Source organism: Aspergillus brasiliensis (assembly GCF_001889945.1).
Source record: "Aspergillus brasiliensis CBS 101740 unplaced genomic scaffold ASPBRscaffold_5, whole genome shotgun sequence".
NCBI classification, from domain to species: Eukaryota; Fungi; Ascomycota; class Eurotiomycetes; order Eurotiales; family Aspergillaceae; genus Aspergillus; species Aspergillus brasiliensis.
Window position 1 is genome coordinate 1,875,615 of NW_027137446.1, and position 18,035 is coordinate 1,893,649.

The 18,035-nt window shown below is 53.4% G+C and overlaps 7 protein-coding genes across 7 annotated transcripts; 4 read left to right on the forward strand and 3 right to left on the reverse strand.

The window, feature by feature from the left end:
* Nucleotides 1–464: 464 nt before the first annotated feature.
* Nucleotides 465–4,613, forward strand: ASPBRDRAFT_54716 (putative C6 transcription factor; the record flags this gene model as incomplete). The annotated part of the gene is made up of 8 exons (XM_067627280.1): nt 465–1,081; nt 1,161–1,631; nt 2,203–2,635; nt 2,697–2,916; nt 2,968–2,999; nt 3,054–4,296; nt 4,342–4,475; nt 4,527–4,613. The coding sequence occupies 8 exons, from the start codon at nt 465–467 to the stop codon at nt 4,611–4,613; spliced, it is 3,237 nt and encodes a 1,078-aa protein (XP_067480187.1).
* A 341-nt stretch (nt 4,614–4,954) lies between these two features.
* ASPBRDRAFT_176627 (dihydroxy-acid dehydratase) lies at nt 4,955–6,996 on the reverse strand (the record flags this gene model as incomplete). Its single annotated transcript, XM_067619836.1, has 2 exons — nt 6,764–6,996; nt 4,955–6,686 (listed from the first exon to the last, which is right to left on the reverse strand). The coding sequence occupies exons 1-2, from the start codon at nt 6,826–6,828 to the stop codon at nt 4,955–4,957; spliced, it is 1,797 nt and encodes a 598-aa protein (XP_067480188.1). The 5' UTR covers nt 6,829–6,996.
* A 1,408-nt stretch (nt 6,997–8,404) lies between these two features.
* On the forward strand, nt 8,405–9,163 carry ASPBRDRAFT_123660 (ubiquinone-binding COQ10-like protein; the record flags this gene model as incomplete). Its single annotated transcript, XM_067617621.1, has 1 exon — nt 8,405–9,163. The coding sequence occupies one exon, from the start codon at nt 8,405–8,407 to the stop codon at nt 9,161–9,163; it is 759 nt and encodes a 252-aa protein (XP_067480189.1).
* Nucleotides 9,164–9,392: 229 nt separating this feature from the next.
* sod4 (mitochondrial 37S ribosomal protein mS42) lies at nt 9,393–10,496 on the reverse strand (the record flags this gene model as incomplete). The annotated part of the gene is made up of 4 exons (XM_067617631.1): nt 9,393–9,917; nt 9,988–10,112; nt 10,191–10,371; nt 10,437–10,496. 4 exons carry the CDS (start codon nt 10,494–10,496, stop codon nt 9,393–9,395), a joined length of 891 nt encoding a protein of 296 aa, XP_067480190.1.
* A 222-nt stretch (nt 10,497–10,718) lies between these two features.
* On the forward strand, nt 10,719–12,618 carry ASPBRDRAFT_176631 (uncharacterized protein). The gene is made up of 2 exons (XM_067619837.1): nt 10,719–11,002; nt 11,059–12,618. Exon 2 carries the CDS (start codon nt 11,187–11,189, stop codon nt 12,435–12,437), a length of 1,251 nt encoding a protein of 416 aa, XP_067480191.1. The 5' UTR covers nt 10,719–11,002; nt 11,059–11,186; the 3' UTR covers nt 12,438–12,618.
* A 65-nt stretch (nt 12,619–12,683) lies between these two features.
* ASPBRDRAFT_29836 (uncharacterized protein) lies at nt 12,684–15,394 on the reverse strand (the record flags this gene model as incomplete). Its single annotated transcript, XM_067622709.1, has 4 exons — nt 12,684–14,096; nt 14,150–14,404; nt 14,627–14,993; nt 15,045–15,394. The coding sequence occupies 4 exons, from the start codon at nt 15,392–15,394 to the stop codon at nt 12,684–12,686; spliced, it is 2,385 nt and encodes a 794-aa protein (XP_067480192.1).
* A 346-nt stretch (nt 15,395–15,740) lies between these two features.
* On the forward strand, nt 15,741–17,872 carry ASPBRDRAFT_42714 (hemolysin III family protein). The gene is made up of 3 exons (XM_067624855.1): nt 15,741–15,972; nt 16,094–16,320; nt 16,377–17,872. The coding sequence occupies exons 2-3, from the start codon at nt 16,147–16,149 to the stop codon at nt 17,700–17,702; spliced, it is 1,500 nt and encodes a 499-aa protein (XP_067480193.1). The 5' UTR covers nt 15,741–15,972; nt 16,094–16,146; the 3' UTR covers nt 17,703–17,872.
* Nucleotides 17,873–18,035: the final 163 nt, after the last annotated feature.

Here is an 18,035-nt window from a genome sequence, read left to right on the forward strand (position 1 = left end):
CTAGTAACTTACTGAATTACCCTGTGCGGTTGAGATACTACATCGCTAAGTATGTAGAACGGAAATATATTTCTGTGCATAGTACTAGCATGTAGCTCAAAATAAAGTAGTGTATTACTATCTAACCACTAGAAAAACCCCACCCAACAGGAGTTGTACTATTTATCTACTATCTAATAGTACTAGTTGAAGCTATTAAAATCCCCTGGAATCAGTACTACCGGTGTGCCATTGAAATCCCTTCACGTTCGGCGTCATGTCTGACTGACCGAGAATCTGGCGGCTAAATGGCATAAAGGCTACTCGGAACTTGGTCTCTCGATCCCGGTCTCGGAAACCCGCACAACAACCCGAGGTACAAAACCCCAGCTCTTCCGAGACAATGCCATGTTAAGCTCCCCTCTTCACTTCTTCCCCGATCACTCGATCAAGACATACAGTTCTAGTTCATGCAATCAAACATCATGTCCCTCCCCTCAATAACCCGCTGGACCACAAGGTCCCTCCTCCGCTCGAAGTCCCGGACACCCCATCTCACCCGCGCATTCTCCATCCGCCCAGCTCTCCGCACCAACACCGACGCCTCCGCATCCAGCATCGCATCGTCCTTCCTCACGCGCTTCCAATCCCTAGGCCCGCAAACCCGCTCCCAAACCCTCGACGCCAACCAACTCCAATTACTCTCCCTCACACTCAACCGTCCCTCTCTCTTCCCCAACTCTCCATCTCTATCCAACACCCCGACCTCCCTGCCGACCGGTACGCCCTTACCCGCCGGATACCACCTCGTGTACTTCACCCCCGCATTCCTGGAAAATGAACTCGGCGCTGACGGCACCGACACCTCGTACAACCCTGCGTCGCCGTTCACGCGCCGCATGTGGGCCGGCGGCGAGGTGCATTGGCCGAGGGGCAAAGACGGGAAGCCGAATTATCTGAGGGTGGGGCAGGAGGTGCAGGAGACGACGAGGGTACTTAGTGCGGAGCCGAAGATCGTGAGGAAGACTGGGGAGGAGATGATTGTTGTGGGGGTGGAGAAGGAGTTTAGGAACGAGGATGGAGTGGCGGTTTTGGATAGGAGGTGAGTTAGCATCTATCTTATCGTCGGATGATGATGGTTTATGTTTTTAATTGGTGACGCTGATGGGCACGTTAATCAGGAATTGGGTTTTCCGCAAAGCTCTAACTTCGCCGTCGCCTACAACTTCATCTACGTCTCCAGCGACGAAGGCATTTAATGGTCCGGCTAGTTCGTCCACTGAGACGAGTGACAATGTGCATACCCGCACGCTGCGCCAAACTGCTGTGACATTGTTCCGGTTCTCCGCGTTGACGTTCAATCCGCACAAGATCCATTACTCGACGCCGTGGGCGAGAGATGTCGAGGGCCATAAGGATATTGTTGTGCATGGGCCTCTGAATCTTATCTCGATCTTGGACCTGTGGCGCGATACGAGGAAGAATGGGGGTGCGGAGGATGTGGCTCTTCCGGAGAAGATCTCGTATAGGGCGACGAGTCCCCTGTACGCGGAGGAGGAGTATCGGATTGTGCTGGAGGATGGGGGAGATGGGGTCGGTAGAGTGCAAATCGTTGCTCCCGGGGAGGTGGTGGCTATGAAGGCGGAGATTCAGTAGATGTAGTAGTAGATATGTAGATATTTCGTCTATTTTTTGACTGAGGGGAGGGAGACAGTGATAGCTAGTTATAGCTACATGGGAATGCTGTTACACAAAATAGTGATATGCCATGGAATAGAAGTAGCTAATAGTCCTACTATTTTTCTCAAGAACTCCAATTCTTCTCATCTATTCCACTACTCCATCCCCAATATAGGGTCCGGACTTAGGACTCGGAGATAACCACTCCACTCCGATCCTTATCGTTATCACAGCAGCCACTTTCAGTTCCATTCCACTTCAATCCGACACTCATCTTCACATCCACTACTGTTATCTATCTGTTCTATGAACTCCACCCCCCACATACCCCCCCAAGCTTTGTACATAGGCCCACCACATACTCCACTACCCAGCGACACAAACAGAACGAAAAGAATATGGAAAAGAAACGCACCCGCGTTCAACTCTCCTGCACTGCCTGCCGAGCCCGCAAGTAAGCACGCCTCCCTCAATCCCACATTTGCTCCCTCTACTTCCAACCATTGACGCCTACACCAATAATACTGATAATACCCGGAATAGACTAAAATGCTGCCGCACCCACCCCTGCACGAACTGCGAGAAGCGCAACGAAGCCAGCACCTGCGTCTTCATCGGGCGGGGCCCGCGCGGCAAGATCTCGAGTAATGGACGGACAAGCCCGACGCACGTTCAGGATCGGTTGCAGCATTTGGAGAATCTAATCCTGTCGTTTACGCAGCGGCAGCAACAGCAACAGCAACAACAGCAGGAGAAGTCGGATAATGTGGGTGAACCACAGCAGGTAGTCAATCCTGGTGTTCAACATACGCCCCCGGCATCGTCAGTGCCATCGTCAATCTCACTGGGGGAGATGCAGCAGACACAGCAGGAAGAGGAATCGGAAACTTCGCCACCTGATCCCGGGAGGTTGGTGGTTAGGGAGACGGGGATGAGGTATATTGATGGGGCGCATTGGAGTGCGATTCTTGAGGAGGTAAGGGCTAATCTTGTTTGATTTGTGGGGGGTTGTGCTGGCTAAAGCTGATGTTATGCAGATTAGTGGGGTCAAGGAGTATCTAAGGAACAATGAGGAGATGGGATTGTCGGATGAGGAAGGGGAAGATGAGGAGATGGTGAGGCCGTCAAATGCGCCAACGCTATTGCTTGGGTTGCATCGGGAAATGACTATGGACGAGTTGTTGGATGGGTTGCCGGCTCGACCGGTCGTGGATCGAGTGGTGGCTATGTTTGTCGGTCTTAATGAGCCGATGACAGGTAGGTGTCACGCTTGTGTTGATGCTTGAGAGGTGATGCTGATGGGGTTAGTGCTGGTGCATTTTCCTACCTTCCAGAAACAGGTAGGCTCCATCGAGTCGGGTTATTATGTTTAAGGACGCAGCTGACGTGCGCAGTATAATCAATTCTGGTCCAGACCAAAAGAAGTCTCCGTCGCTTGGCTGGGGCTGCTGTACGCGGTGCTCACGATTTCTATGTCCGTCTATATGCGCACCGGGGAGCCGCTACCGGCAGAGCTTGGGGAAGCAACCGAGGCCGTTCAGCGCTTCAGGCACTTGACGGCGCAGTGTCTAGTTCAGTCAAACTACACCGTTCCGGGCCGTTTTAAAGTGGAAGCTCTGTTTCTCTACACAATGTGCGAGTTCTACCGAAGCGAGGATGCCCAGGTCGGCGTGTCATTTCTACTGAACATGACAATTCGGCTGGCTATGCGGTCTGGGTACCACCGGGACCCGCATCAGTTTCCGAATATCTCACCATTCGAAGGCGAGATGAGGCGACGGGTCTGGGCTATCATGCGTCAGCTGGATATCCTGATCTCGTTCCAGGTTGGGGTCCCGCGCTGTGTACAGGACTGGCAGCAAGACGTGGAGCCCCCGCGTAACATCTCCGATGAGGAATTCGGGGAGTCTACCGTCGAGCTCCCACCATCTCGGCCCGAGACTGAACTCACAACAGTCTCGTATATTCGCGGAAAGTCGCGAATTATGGCTGTCTTTGGGAAAATCTCCGATTTAGCGTACTCGCGCGATCCCATGACATACGATGTAACACTGGCCCTGGACCGACAACTGGACGAAGCTCGGGATATTTTGCCCCCTGCACTCAGAATGCGCCCTCTTAACCAGTGCCTCGTGGATTCGTCATACTTGATCTTAAGGCGATACACACTGGAGCTTCTATACCAAAAGGCCCGCTGCGTGCTGCACCGGCGCTACTTGGGCGAGGTGCATACTAACCTCCGCTATGCGTTCTCGCGTTGGGTTTGCATGAGCGCTTCCAAGGAGATCCTCCGCCACCAGGCGGACATCTACCACGAGACTCAGCCGGGTGGGATTCTTTACCGGGATCGACAATTCCCGAATTCACTACAGACCGCGGATTACCTGCTTGCCGCGATGATCATCTGTCTGGAGCTGTCGCAGAACCCTACCGGCACACTAACAGGCAGCACTGACGAGGACGTAGCGGTAGTGATCCGGGGCCGGGAGGATCTTCTATCGACAATTGAGACGTCACATCGGATCTTCGCACAGCAGCGTCGACGATCGGCAGATGCGCAAAAAGCCTATGCGGCACTCACCATCATGCTGCGGCGACTGAAAGCCCGGAAACAGGACAGCGAACAATTGGCCTCCGGTAAGTGGCACGGGATAATGCGGGACACGTCGCTAATGGGCGCAGCACAACCACCACCGTATGGAAGCTGGACTGGACAGCCATATCCAGTGGGAGTCGATCCGATGGGAATTACCCCAGAGTATCAATCACTCGATGTGATCGGAGAGATGCTTGACGCGCCAACCAATCTCGACTGGGTAAGTGAGCCGCTGCAAATAATAGTCATCCAAGCTAGCTAACAGGTGTAGAACCTCTGGGACCAGCAGATGCAAAGTATCGCCGACACGGGCGTGGGGTTGTGGGGGGATAATGTACCAGAAATCGAACATAACTGAAGCTTTGAACACGCCAGACAAAGCCAGCCAGAACCTAGATATAGGATGTGAGGAACGACGGTATTCGAACGCACTACTTCAACTAGATTAAAGCCCTATCATTGTATGAATCTCTACAGAGCCGGGTTAGGGTAGGGCCGATCTCCCTCTTAATTCCTTGTTATCCATTCCAACCACTTCAGAAACCGGGGCTACGAGGCAACTGCTTCTCTGTCTGCTTGGCAGCTTTGGAGTTAGTACACTTATTACGCATAGGAGAACCTATGATTGAAACTGAAGATATGGATACTTGGACTTTTAGTTCTCATCTACTGCTGTCTTCGTACATTTGGACTGGATACCTAGATCGGTCCGTCCGTGACACAACCATGGCTGGCATCGCTGACCAGTGTGCTATACTTTTTCAAAGTTCCCTTCTGGTATCGGAGCGGGGGCGCTTTCCACTCCTTCCTCCTCTTCTCGAGCTCTTCAGTAGGGATATCCAGATCGACCACTCTTTCCTCAGCATCAATCACGATCCGATCACCGTCTCGTGCTAACGCGATCGGGCCGCCCTCCATGGCTTCCGGCACGATATGTCCGATCAAGAATCCGTGACTGCCACCGGAGAATCTCCCATCTGTAAGAAGCGCAACATCCTGGCCGAGTCCGGCACCCATAATGGCCGCGCTGGGCTTGAGCATCTCCGGCATTCCTGGGCCACCCTTGGGACCTTCATACCGGATAATCACGACTGTTTTCTCGCCCTTCTTGATCTCGCCCCGCTCAAGGGACTCAATGAATGCATCTTCGTAGTCATAGCACTTGGCTATACCCTCAAACCGCAGACCCTCCTTACCAGTGATCTTACCCACGGAACCGCCCGGGGCCAGCGATCCGCGAAGAATCTGGAGATGACCAGATGGTTTGATAGGGTTGCTGAGGGGGCGGATGATGTCCTGATCAGCAGGAAAGTCGGGCCATGAGGCTACATTCTCCTTCATTGTTTTGCCAGTGACAGTAATTCCTGAGCCATCGATCAAGCCCTCCTTCAAGAGATATTTAAGAAGGGCTGGTGTACCACCGATGTTATAGAGGTCATTCATAAGGTATTTTCCAGATGGCTTCAAATCAGCCAGGAACGGTGTCTTGTCAGACACTGCCTGGAAGTCATCAATAGTCAACTTGATACCGACAGAGTCAGCAATAGCAATCAGATGCAGAACAGCATTAGTGCTACCACCCAGCACGTTCACCACAATCATTGCATTCTCGAAAGCTTGACGTGTTAAGATATCCCTGGGCTTGATGTCTTCCCTGAGCATAGCCTTAACCACCTCGCCGATATTTTCGCACTCAACTAGCTTCTTGGGGTCGTCTGCCGGGCAACTACTGCTACCAGGAACGGTCATACCCATAGTCTCAATGGCCGTGGCCAGCGTATTAGCCGTGTACATGCCACCGCAGGCACCTCTGCCGGGGCATGCATTGCGAATGATATCGAACCGCTCCTTCTCGTCGATCTGGCCGGTGATGAACTGTCCATATGACTGGAATGCACTGACCAAGTCTAACTTTTGGCCCTTTGCACTGCATCCAGGCTTGATACTGCCACCATAGACCATGATGCTAGGTCGATTCGTGCGTCCCATCGCCATTAACACCCCTGGCATATTCTTATCACAACCCGGGAGCGACACATTCGCATCATACCACTGGGCATTCATCACCGTCTCAATGCCATCAGCGATCAGCTCCCGGCTCTGCAGGCTGTATCTCATTCCCTTTGTCCCCATACTGATCCCATCCGACACTCCAACTGAGTTGAATCGCATCGGGACCAGACCCGCACGGAGCACGGAATCGCGCACAATCGCGGACAGGTCATGCAAGTGCATGTTACATGGGTTACCCTCGAACCACACCGAGGAGATACCGACCTGTGGCTTGGACATGTCTTCCTCTGTTAGGCCGGTGGCGTAGAGCATTGCTTGTGAGGCACCCTGGGATTTGGGTTGTGTGATTTTCGAGGAGATACGGTTGAGGGTCTCGTCGGATTTATAACGGCGCCCGCTCGTGGAAGATGGAAGACGACTAGTAACAATGGTTATCAGTATTTGTCGATCTCTGAGGAGGGAACGAGAAGCATTGAAGGGAGGATCCTCTCGTACGTATTCATAAACCGGGCTCGTGGGCTCAATCCCAGAGCTCTCGATCGTATATTCGACGCGAACATGATGCTCGTATATACGTGTACGGCGTACGGGGAATGAAACAGGTTGATATGGAAGAAAAGGGAGCAAGAAAGAAAAAGCACGAGAAATTAAAATTCAGCGTGTTCAAGGCGCCAACATTGTCGGACAGCTGAATGTCGAGCAGTCGTGATTCATCATTTAAAGGAGGGTGCATTGGTAGAGGTAAGGTCATACTATCCGGAGTTGCGGTCCAACTCCGGTCTCTCCATTCGCAGGGTCTCGGCCCCAGCTGGGAGCTCCCCAATAACAGGTGGAGTAATGTAAAACAAATCACCTTTTCCCTTTTTATCTTTAGTAATAGTCTAGTGAAGTTAATAGTAATCTACTCCTATAGTTACTTTAGTACATCTAGTCATTATATCTTACTATAAGACTGGTATCTAGTAGATTTATCTCTAATATAAGTCTTATACTCGTAATACAGTAAAAATAACCCTATACTTTCCTCCTTATCTTTAAAGGAAGTAGTCATTATTTGAATAGCTTTATGTGACAATCCAGGATCTCATATCCACCTATAAGCTTATAAGTGTGTGCGTTCTGAGTCTATTGACTCAGAATTCTAGTCTCTTACCAGGTGGCTGAGCGGTTATCTCGCATGCACTAGTCTACTGGATGATTCACTCCTAAAGCGCACTAGGAGCGGGTTATGACACTTTAGCTATTTTTTTTTCTATACCTTGTGCTCATATATTAGGTCATTTATAGTATTGTCCTGAGAGCACAGATATTGGCATCGGACGTGGCCAGATATCAGATATTTTAAGGGCTTGCCAAAGGGTGCAATTTCTATAGACACTTGGGAAGTATATGGGGCCAAGCGTTGCGAGAATATTGGCATCCAACAATAACACGTTTAACTAGGCCGACTGTGCAGGTCTTAGAATTCCATGTATCTCTCAATAGAGAACCCAAGCTGTCATTGAGTATGAAATTAAGAACTCTGGGTGAAATAGGCTAATGAAGCCCGTTACCACCGCACGAGGGGTGACTACGATGACTCTTACTACTCTAGCCAAATCAGCCAATCTTTTCTGAATGATATTCATTTCTAATTACTTAGAACACTATAATCTAAATAGTACATAATTTTATAAATGATATATATTTGATATTATAATGTCGCTGTAATCTTATATTCTACACTAGTATTATACTAACCGTATGTGTAACAGTATTTTGATCGACAAATCACCATTTTTAGACTCTCGCCTTTTTCTGCTAGGTTTGATCCAAGCTAGCTAACAGGCGTAGAATCTCTGGGATCAGCAGATGCAACGCGTCGCCAACACGAACGTGGGGCTTTGGGGGGGATAATATACCAGAAAATGTAAACTTATTGAATGGGGCTAAGGAACCGTAGACCACAGCGGAAGTGTCAACCCGCAACCGGGAGGAACCTGAGATAAGCTCGGGGGGGGGGGGCGGAGATCCCGCTCGGAAGCCGACAAAAAGTTCCAACCAAAACTGAACCACCATCCCCATCCTATCTTCAACTAAATTACTGGTATACTCCCAATTCCACCACCACGTTGCGCTGCACACTACACATCCACGATGATGCGACCACCGATACCACGCAACATCCACACCCGGGTTTCTCTCCTTCCACGAGCAGCGCATCGCTCTCTCTCCACATCACCATCAACCGCAGCCTTCAACAGCCTCTCCCAGCAAACAACGAAGGTTAACAACAACCTACGAACCACCAGACCAACAATCTCCTCAATTGTTTCACTCTCACAACCCACAACCCAAAAACGCCCCTTCCTCTCCTCCTTCCTCCCCAACTCCTCCGACTCCGCCTCCAAAACCCGCCACCTAACCGCAACCCGAACACTCCCTCACCCACCGGCTCCCCTCTTCGACATCATCTCCGCCGTCGAATCCTATTCCTCTTTCCTTCCCTTCCTAACCGCCTCAACCGTCACCCACCGCGATCCAACCACCAATTACCCGACCCGCGCCTTCCTCACCGTCGGCTACGGGCCCCTCAGCGAAACCTTCACCTCGAAGGTTACCTGCGACGCCGAGAACTGGGTCGTCGAGGCGCAAAGCGGCGCGAAATACGGCGTGGGCAAGAAAGATGGACAGGGGTTTCCGGGGGCGGACGAGGGGCTCTTTGAATACTTGAGTACGAGGTGGGAGTTGGAGAGTCAGGGTGAGGGCAAGGGGACGGTGGTGAGACTGGATATTCGGTTTGAGTTTCGCAGTCAGTTGCATGCTGCTATGATGGGGGCGGTGGAGGGGCAGATGGCCGGTGTGATGGTCGAGGCGTTTGAGAAGAGGATCTATGATGTGTTGGGGAGGGCTTGAGCATACATTCTTCCTCATATGTTATCATCCGTGGGGATGAATTGCTTGTGGATGCATGAGGTGGATAGGATAGGATGTATTATATTATTGTGGTATGTGAAGGGAAGAGAAAGGGATCATGATACACATCAGTGCATACATAGAATATGGAAATAGAAGCTACACATTGTATAATACAGTTTATCACATGAACAGGAAAAGAAAAGAAATGACCAGACGAGAGAATATATCACAGCATGCTCAAGTTCCGTCCAGCATTAGCCGCATTCCCCTTGACCGGCCCAACCGCATTGTAGTTGTCAAACACCACCTCCCAGTTAATCCGATCCCACCAGCGCTCCAAGTACTCCGCCTTACCGCCAATGCCATAGTCCATCATCCACACATGCTCCCACGTGTTCACACACAGAATAGGCTGCACATCCAAAGCTCCCGGCGCCATGTTCTTCTGGTTAGCTGCGTGCGCACCCATGGCGCCAGCGTACTGGTTGCCCAACGGCGCGTCCGGCGAGTGTGTCGCCATATCGACCGGTTGCCTCCGCGCGTGAGCCGCCGGGTAGGGCGAGCCAGCGTTATACGTGCAGAAGATGTGCATCAGACCCTCCCGCTCCAGGTTCTTGGCCAGCCAGACGAAGCCGGGGCCGAACATGGCATTGGCGGTGGCCAGGAAATCGAGTTTCAGGGATTCAATCGAGGAGCAAGTGTCGACGATGTCTTTGGCGAACTTTTCGGGGATCTGGGTTTGTTGGGGAGACTGAAGAGGAGAGATGTGTTAGATGTTGTGAGCTCGACAAAACTCGACCTGAACCTTGGGTACCACTCACCAGGCAGTTGAAGAAGAAGTGGTTGTTGTGGGCCATCGAGGCATAGTTGAACACGGACGCCATCTCCGGTCGGCGGGAGTACTTGACCAGCAGTTCTCCCGGCTTTGCATCGGCGTCAACGGTGTCTGTTTGCGTCGGAAACACGATGGTGTTAGTTTTCATACACCAGCGGAGTTTGAGCTTCAACGGCAAAGGAAACTAACCCTGCGTCATCAGGTTCAGCTTGTCGATGAGCAGACCCTGGTATTGCGTCCAAGCGAAATCGAACGCCTCAGGCGATAGCAGCTCCGGAATACCATTGTTCTTGAAGTACTGGTCGTTGGTTAATTGAGGCACGCGGTGCAGGCTCCGGATCTGGAAGCGTGGGAGCGCGGAGACGGGCTTCTGGCGGAGGTCAAGTTGGTTAGCTATGAGCCCACCCCGGGGACATTGGGACAGGGTCAGCTCACCTGGGAGAATGCGGAGGCAGCACGCAGCGCAGACTGCGGCCGGAAGAGGCGGTTCAACATGATGATGGGGAATTGGACAGGCGACAAGATGGCGAGCAGCAAGCGGTTGATTTCAGGACCACCGCAGAATTTCCCGTTCGGCCTTCAGAACTCACCTCTTTCGGGTCTAGCGCGGGTTAGGTAAGCGGGCGCCAGCGCAACCAATCAACATGCTGCGATTTACTTCGGCACAGCATTTCAGCCATCGTGATCTTCTTCCTCGTCTGGCTTCTTCATCGCTCAACTCGCTCTACGCGCCGGGCTCTGCAGGAGCTCTGGTCGGGTTTAGAATGTCATGGCCTGTCGTTGATTGTCGCCTTCCCGTGGCTCCTCCCGGCGCCTATCTCAACCACCATCATTAGCCCTCTGACTATGCGCCCCATCCGCTGTGCTATTCTGAGACTCGGCGCCTGCAGTTGTGGATGTTTGTATCATGATGCTGCAGAATGTCGGGCAGCAGGCAGCGCTGGGTGATTAGGATGGGCGCTTCCCGGTTCATCGTTGGGAATCGATGGGAAAATGTCTTTGTAAGTCGCTCATTGTTCTTTCATCCATTCTTTCACTCATTGACGCTGTTGCAAAGTTCTTGTGTTATTATACTTTCTTTCATAGACAGCATTCCTCGCTCAGCCAGAGTCTACGCAAGCCTATATTTGGTTTTTTTCTTCTTCTTCTTTTCTATCTATTGTACTGGATTAGATTCAGATCGCAATGACGAGGCCACACCTTTGTTCCTTCATGAGACGGCCCTCCATGATACTGCTCCTCGCCCTCATCGCTTCGACGGTATCGCCAACGCAGGCCTTTGGCTTACTGCTACGAAGCTCTGACTCGTGTCCCAGCGACTACAACAAGTGTGCAGATAGCAAGTTGCCGTCTGATTTCTGCTGCTCCAGCTCGTCAACATGCATCAGCCTGGACGACTCCAGCTCAGCCATCTGCTGTCCAAGCGGACAGAGCTGTGACTACATCGAAACCATAACATGCGATGTGCAGCTTCAGAACGCAACAGCACATCCCAAAAACTCTGTCAAGACGACCCGGCTAGATGACTCCCTCCCCAAATGTGGCGACAAATGCTGTCCCTTTGGATACACCTGCACAGGAGACTCGCTATGTGCCATGAACACAACCAGTGCATCCACTGCCAGCGCCAGCCAGTCATCCACAACATCCGCAACAGGGACCACAGCCTCCACAGGAACCATCACATCCTTCACCACCTCCGCCTCGACAACCGATACCTCCAACCCCAGCATCGTCCCCGTCACGACTGGCTCCTCCAAAACCGCCATCTCCGACAACAACAGCGCCAACGGCACCTCCTCAGCTGCCACACTATCCTCCAAAGCCAGCTGCCCATCCTACCCCACCAACGCCATCATAGCAGGCTTCTTCCCTGGTGCCATCTTTGGCGCCGTCCTAGCCCTGCTCGGCCTCTTCCTCTACCGCAAACATCAAAAGAAGCACCAACCCCCCTCGGTTAAAGTAGCTCAATTCACCCGCCGCTCCTCGAAAGGCACCCTCATCGGCATATCCTCGCCAATCCCCTCTGACGAATCCTCCTACCGAACAGACTTCCTCCTCCGCCGTAGTCGCAACACGAAGAGATACTCCGAAGGCGCTCGCTCACGCATCCAACGAACCGGAACCCGGGTCCGGAGTCTCTTCAACCCCAACAATGCTCCTCCCCTCCCGAAATCCAATCCCGCAAAGACCCTTGTCCCAGAACACGGCGGAGGAGCAATGCACGCTCGTGTACCGGTGCCTGTTCCCCCGTTACCTATCTCAGTGACACCATTGCAGCCCGGGCGGACGCCGTCAAAGAAGACACTAGCTCGTACGGAGAGCATTAGGGTGTATACCCCGCCGGGGGTGTTTGCTACGACAGGGGTGTTGAAGCCGGATCCGTATCCGACGCATATAAGGATGGAGGGGGCGTTTGATGATGTAGAGAAGTGATGTATCTGTCATTAATTGTTCTGTTCATTGGTTGAGATGTTGTTATGCATGTATGCAGGCTGGTTAATGATATTCCGATAAAGTAATGAGGTGGTGAATTGTATTTAGTACGTTTGTTAAGAAGTGTTTGAGATACCTTACAGTTAGCTGTTAATTTGAGTTCTCGCAATGAATATCATGCAATATATCTAAGAATCTAAAATACTATACATACACCGAACTAGAGATACTAGAGGGGAGGTTTAATCACTTCCTCCTCTCCCTCCAAGCACTCACCACCTTCTTCACCTCCTTCAACAATCCCACAATCAGCGGCACTCCCACCGGCCCCAGCAGCGGCAGATACACCGCCACCTTATGCTCATCTGGGAAATACATCTGGCCGACCATACTCTTCTCGAAGAAGCTGCGCTCGGCCTCGCCCTCCGCGACACGGGCACTCGCCAGGGCAGCCTGGAACTGGCCGTGGCGGAGATGGTCGCACGCGGACGAGAGATGCGAGAGTGTAGTAGAGACGGAGGTAGCCACGGTAGCGGGGATAGGGATTTGAGGGAGGGATTCGGTGAGACGGGCCAGGGAACCCATGGTGGAGGAGGCGGAGAGAAGGAGGGATGCGGCGCGGATGCGGGTGAGGGTTTGAAGACGGAGGGGAAGAGGCGGAGGGGTGGAGGGGGCGCCGAGGAGGGTGAGCAGTTGGTGGGAGAAGGTCATGAAGGCCGGGCCGAGGGTTTCTTTCGTGAGGTGATTAGGGACGTCGGTGTTGATTGGGGTTGGATTCAGGAGGAAGACGCCCCCCCATTGGGGGATAATCCAGCTGGTTGCAAGGCTGTCTTTGACCACGAGAGGGTATGTAGATGGGGAAGGAATGTAGAGGATGAAGTTGATGGTTGGGCCGGGGCCGATGCTGGGGCTGAGGGGCCATTCGGCGGCGTTAATGAAGGCGCTGAGGTCGTCTTTCTTGAGGGTCCAGGCGGAGTGAGTTTCGTCGTATTCGGGTGGTGGCGCGGTTGGAGAGGAGGTTGCGTAGAGCTGGACTTGTGTGTCGACGGTGAAGTTGCTGATGGGGGAGAAGGCATCGAGCACGGGGGTGATGTAGTCGTGGACGGCGGCTTGGATGTCCCAGGAGGAAGGGGACGCGCCGGGGGTGAAGAGACTGAAGGCGAGGTGGTAGGTATCGGCGTATTTCATGGAGCGGCGGAGACGGCGAGTGACGCTCTCTGCGAGATCCGGGGAAGTGGGTGCGCCGGGGATGTTGTTGTCGGAGAGCACCTGGGCGATGATGGCCTTCTCCTCGGCGAACAGAAGCTGGAGCTCGTCTGCGATGAAGGAGGATAGGGGCGAGTTGGACGCCGACGGGGGTGGGATCTGGCTGGGAGGATAGAAGACATCGAGCTGAGTGGTATCAGGGTGGAGAGCTGCTCGAGGGCTGGCGAGGTCGTCCTGGGGCAGCAGACGGACGGTCAATGCGGTGTCTGCGGCGTCGGCTGCGGGGGGCTGATCTTGGTTCTCGTTGGAGAGCTTTAGTCGCAGATGGTGCGCGGAGAACTCATTGAGGTCGTCGAGCGTGTGCTGCGTAGAGCGGAGGAGATGCTGAGCGTCAGCGTCGGGCAGGGAGGGGGTCTCGACGCGAATCTCGAGGGGGAAGACAGGACGACAGGCCTGGTGTTGTCTTATTGTTAGCGAGGTTGTAGATAGCAGGGAGTGGGAGTTACCTTTCCATCAGCCCAATCAATCATGTCCGGAACAGGCAGAGAAGCGCGATAGATCGAAGTGGTCTTCCACCAGATGGGAAAGCCCAGGAAGATGATCACAGCCCAGAAGGCCGCAATGACCTTGAAGCGGGTGCGGATGGCCTCGGGCTTCTCGGGCGGCGGCAGACGCGGCGTGGGGGTTGTGGCGGTCATGGTGTGGTCAGAGACAGTCTGAAGAGACGTCTGGGGATCATTTTTGGCCGTCATGGCCACATGCTTGACAGAGGGAGTGGTGGTTGTGGAGTTGGAGATGAGATGGAGTTGGAGTTGAGATGCGGCAGCCAAGGCGGAGTAAGTGGCCCGCCAGTTGGCCGATATTCTTGATTCTGCTTATTGCCCAATTCCTACTACTACGTCTGAAGGCAGCAGTAAATAGTCTAACAGCATACCAATAATACCATATTATTCTATCCTGCAAATTCACTTGGGGTATCTAACCATTGCGCCAGCCCAAAACAACAAGACAATCCCAACTAATACTCCTTTTCGAAGATCTTCTGGATCGGTTTGGCCGCCTACACTCGTTAGTAAAGTCCAACATCCAGGAACGGTGTAACCTACGTCGATGAACCGCTCCAGGTCTTGATCCAAGCTGGCCAAGTCCTCCTTGCGCTTGTTGTTCTCCGCGATCAAGGCCTGCTTGCGCTTGAGCAACTCCTGTCGTGCCTGTTCCAGCTTCTCGCGTTCGGCATGTTCATGGTTGATGCGAGCGATCATCAATTCGTGTTCGTCGGATTGCTGGTGCTCGGGATGTAGAGCCAGGAACTCTTCGAGAGGGATCAAGGGTAGGGAGCGGTATTTGTGACTATCTTCATCAGCATTTCCCCACCATACAATGTCATCGCGGACCACCTACTCGTAGGACTCGCAGGCGGCAATCTCGCCTGTCAAATGTCGCTGTTCATAATACAGGTTCTGAAGCTGAAGATGGAGACGGTCAATCTCCTGGCGGGCCTCTGCCGTGGACTGCTTGGTCTCGCGCACCCGCACGATCGCATCCCGGTTCTGGCCCCGCAAACGCGCGAGAAGAGCAAACAATTGTTTCTGCTCGCGAGAGGCCGCCAGAGCACGCTCTTGAGGGTCATCGGACAGATCAGCCGTGGGGTCGAGTACGGCCAACAGCTTCATGCATTGATCGCGAGTCTCGGCGCTGAGCCCGAGCACGGGCAGCAGCGAGGGATTGGCGACGATATCCCGGATAGCCATGGCGGGTTGTCACAGGATGGGATAACTCCGACGGAAAGGCGGAGACGACAGAAGGATGAATTAGTGCGTGTACCAGTGCTTGAGAGTGAGAGGTTGTTTGGTGGTTCGGAGGTGGCTGGTGGCAAGGAAATCAACGCCAACGTGGAGCAGCTGCGGTCGCTGATGGGCTGAGGGATAAAGTTGGGTTAGAGACAGTAGCCACTGAAAGGCTTGGGATGAAGAGAATGGCGTGTGGACTCAATGAAGAAGTCCGTCCAAGGCTGGTGAGCTGCAAGTTGAAAGGCCGGGCGGGTAAGGAAAAAGGCCGTTTGTTAGTTCGTTTGTTAGTGTTTCGGAGAAGAAGCAGCCGGGATTGATTCTAATCTTTGGCATCCTCCCCACTTCGTTGGATTCTCTCCTCTTTCTTGTCCTTCTCCTCCTCCTCCTCTTCTTTCTGTCTCGCTGATTGACTCTTGTCTCCGTTTCATCCTCGCCTCTCTAACTGTACTGGCTGCTGTTGGATTGCCTCTCCTCTCTTTCGTCTCTCCTTTATTTCTCTGTCCTCTCCTCTCCTTGCATATTTATTGTTTTCTCTTTCTGTACGTACTTTGGGACTGGTTTTCTCCTCCGCCTCTCCCGGTTCTCCCGATCTTCCCCACCCAAAACAACATCTTTCACTGTCTGCCCAACCATCACCACTAACTCTACTACTCTCTCCAGGATATGTGGAATTGATTTCTACGCTGTGGGTTGGTTATCTGTCATTGTACACTATGGCCTGCTCAGCGCAATCTGTCACCATTGAGTCCTATCCCGAGGCGGTGGCCTCCGCCTATGCCACCCCCGGAGAGGACACCGGCCTCCTGAGAGATCGCCGTCGCAGACACTCCTTTCATACGGCTCGCAAGCTGTCCTGCGACTACGATGCGGATGCTGTTTTCCTACGGGTACGCTGCATCCGTGACTCCACCACCGATTCTGTCTTTGACTGACCTCTCCGTAGGTGGAGCTCTTCCTGGCCGAACTCGAACGACGCCTCCACTGGCTCGAACAATACCGCAAGTCCCACATGGATCAGATCGACGCCAGTCTCCGCCGTGGATACGCCACCTTGGAAGCCGTGCGTGATTCCTGCTCCTACGCCTCCGGGGAGCTGATGGGAGGTGGAAAGAAGCGGGCCAAGATTCTGGTCGAGACGCTGGAGGACCGCTACATGGATGCCCTCGCAACCAAGGAGACACTCGAGCAAAAGGCCCAGGCGGGTGTCCGACTGATGGAGTCGTTCCTGGTCGAGCTGGAGTCCCGCGCCCACGCGGTCCGCGACCGGGGGCTCTACGGCACTCTGGATGATGGCTGGAAGGCGATGGACTCGAAGCTGGTGCATGCCCGCGAGGTGGTCGACGAGGGTATGGAGCGGGCACGGCGGGCGAAAGACGCGCTGCGGGAGAGCATCGACCGGGCTATTCTGCTGGCCCAGGAGCAACGGTTGATCACGTATGCGGATCTCCCGCACCCGTGGCGGGTGAACCCGCATATCCTGCAGGGGTATCGGTTCACGCACTCCAAGGTGGAATGCCTGACCTCGGTGTTCGCCCCTTCGAATGAGACATTCAACATCTGGTCCCACCTGATTGGGCTCTTCATCGTCCTGTCGGTGGCCTTTTACTTCTACCCTCTGAATCCCAACTTCCACCTTAGCTCGCGGACGGACATTCTCGTGGCGGCCGTCTTCTTCTTCGCGGCGTGCAAGTGCCTTGTCTGCAGCACACTGTGGCACACGATGAACAGCATTGCCAGCCAGACGCTGATGGAGCGGTTTGCCTGCGTGGACTACACGGGCATCTCGATGCTGGTGGCAGCCTCGATCGTGACGACCGAGTACACGGCGTTCTACTGCGAGCCGGTGTCACGCTGGACTTATATTCTGCTGACCATGTCGCTGGGTATCGGAGGGGTGATCTTGCCGTGGCATCCGACCTTTAACCGGGCGGATATGGCGTGGGCACGCGTGGCTTTTTACGTGTCGCTGGCGCTGACGGGATTCGCCCCGTTGGCGCAGCTGACGTACACGCGTGGACTCGCCTGGTGTCTGTATTTCTACGCACCAGTGGTGAAGAGCATCATGGTGTACTTCGTGGGAGCGTGCGTGTATGCGTCGCAGGTACCGGAGCGGTGGCGGCCAGGACTGTTTGATTATGTGGGTGGCAGTCACAACATCTGGCATTTGGCCGTCTTGGGAGGGATCCTGTTCCACTATTGCGCGATGCAGGATCTGTTCGCGGGCGCGTTCCAGCGGGCGCAGGGAGAGTGCCCGAACCTGGCTAAGTAGGAGGTAGATGGGCAGTAAAAGGGGTGTAGATGGTGTATAGACATAGAGTAGATGTTGTTTGTGGATGTCTCATTCCTGTACATACTTTGGGGGAGATAGCGGACATAGACTTCTTCCTATAGCTTCAGCAGTTAGCAACTGAGCGTAGCTTTGATTTTACTATCTGACAGTGCCTCGTCTGATCTGAACGTAATTAGTTTGGTTGAATCGGCGCTGTGAAACGAGCAAGTCAACCACGGGAAGGGCCCATCCATTACATTTGCAGCCACGGGATTGGGTGAGATGCAGTGACACGATGGGTCTGGAGGAAGACTACTAGAGATAATGGTGGAT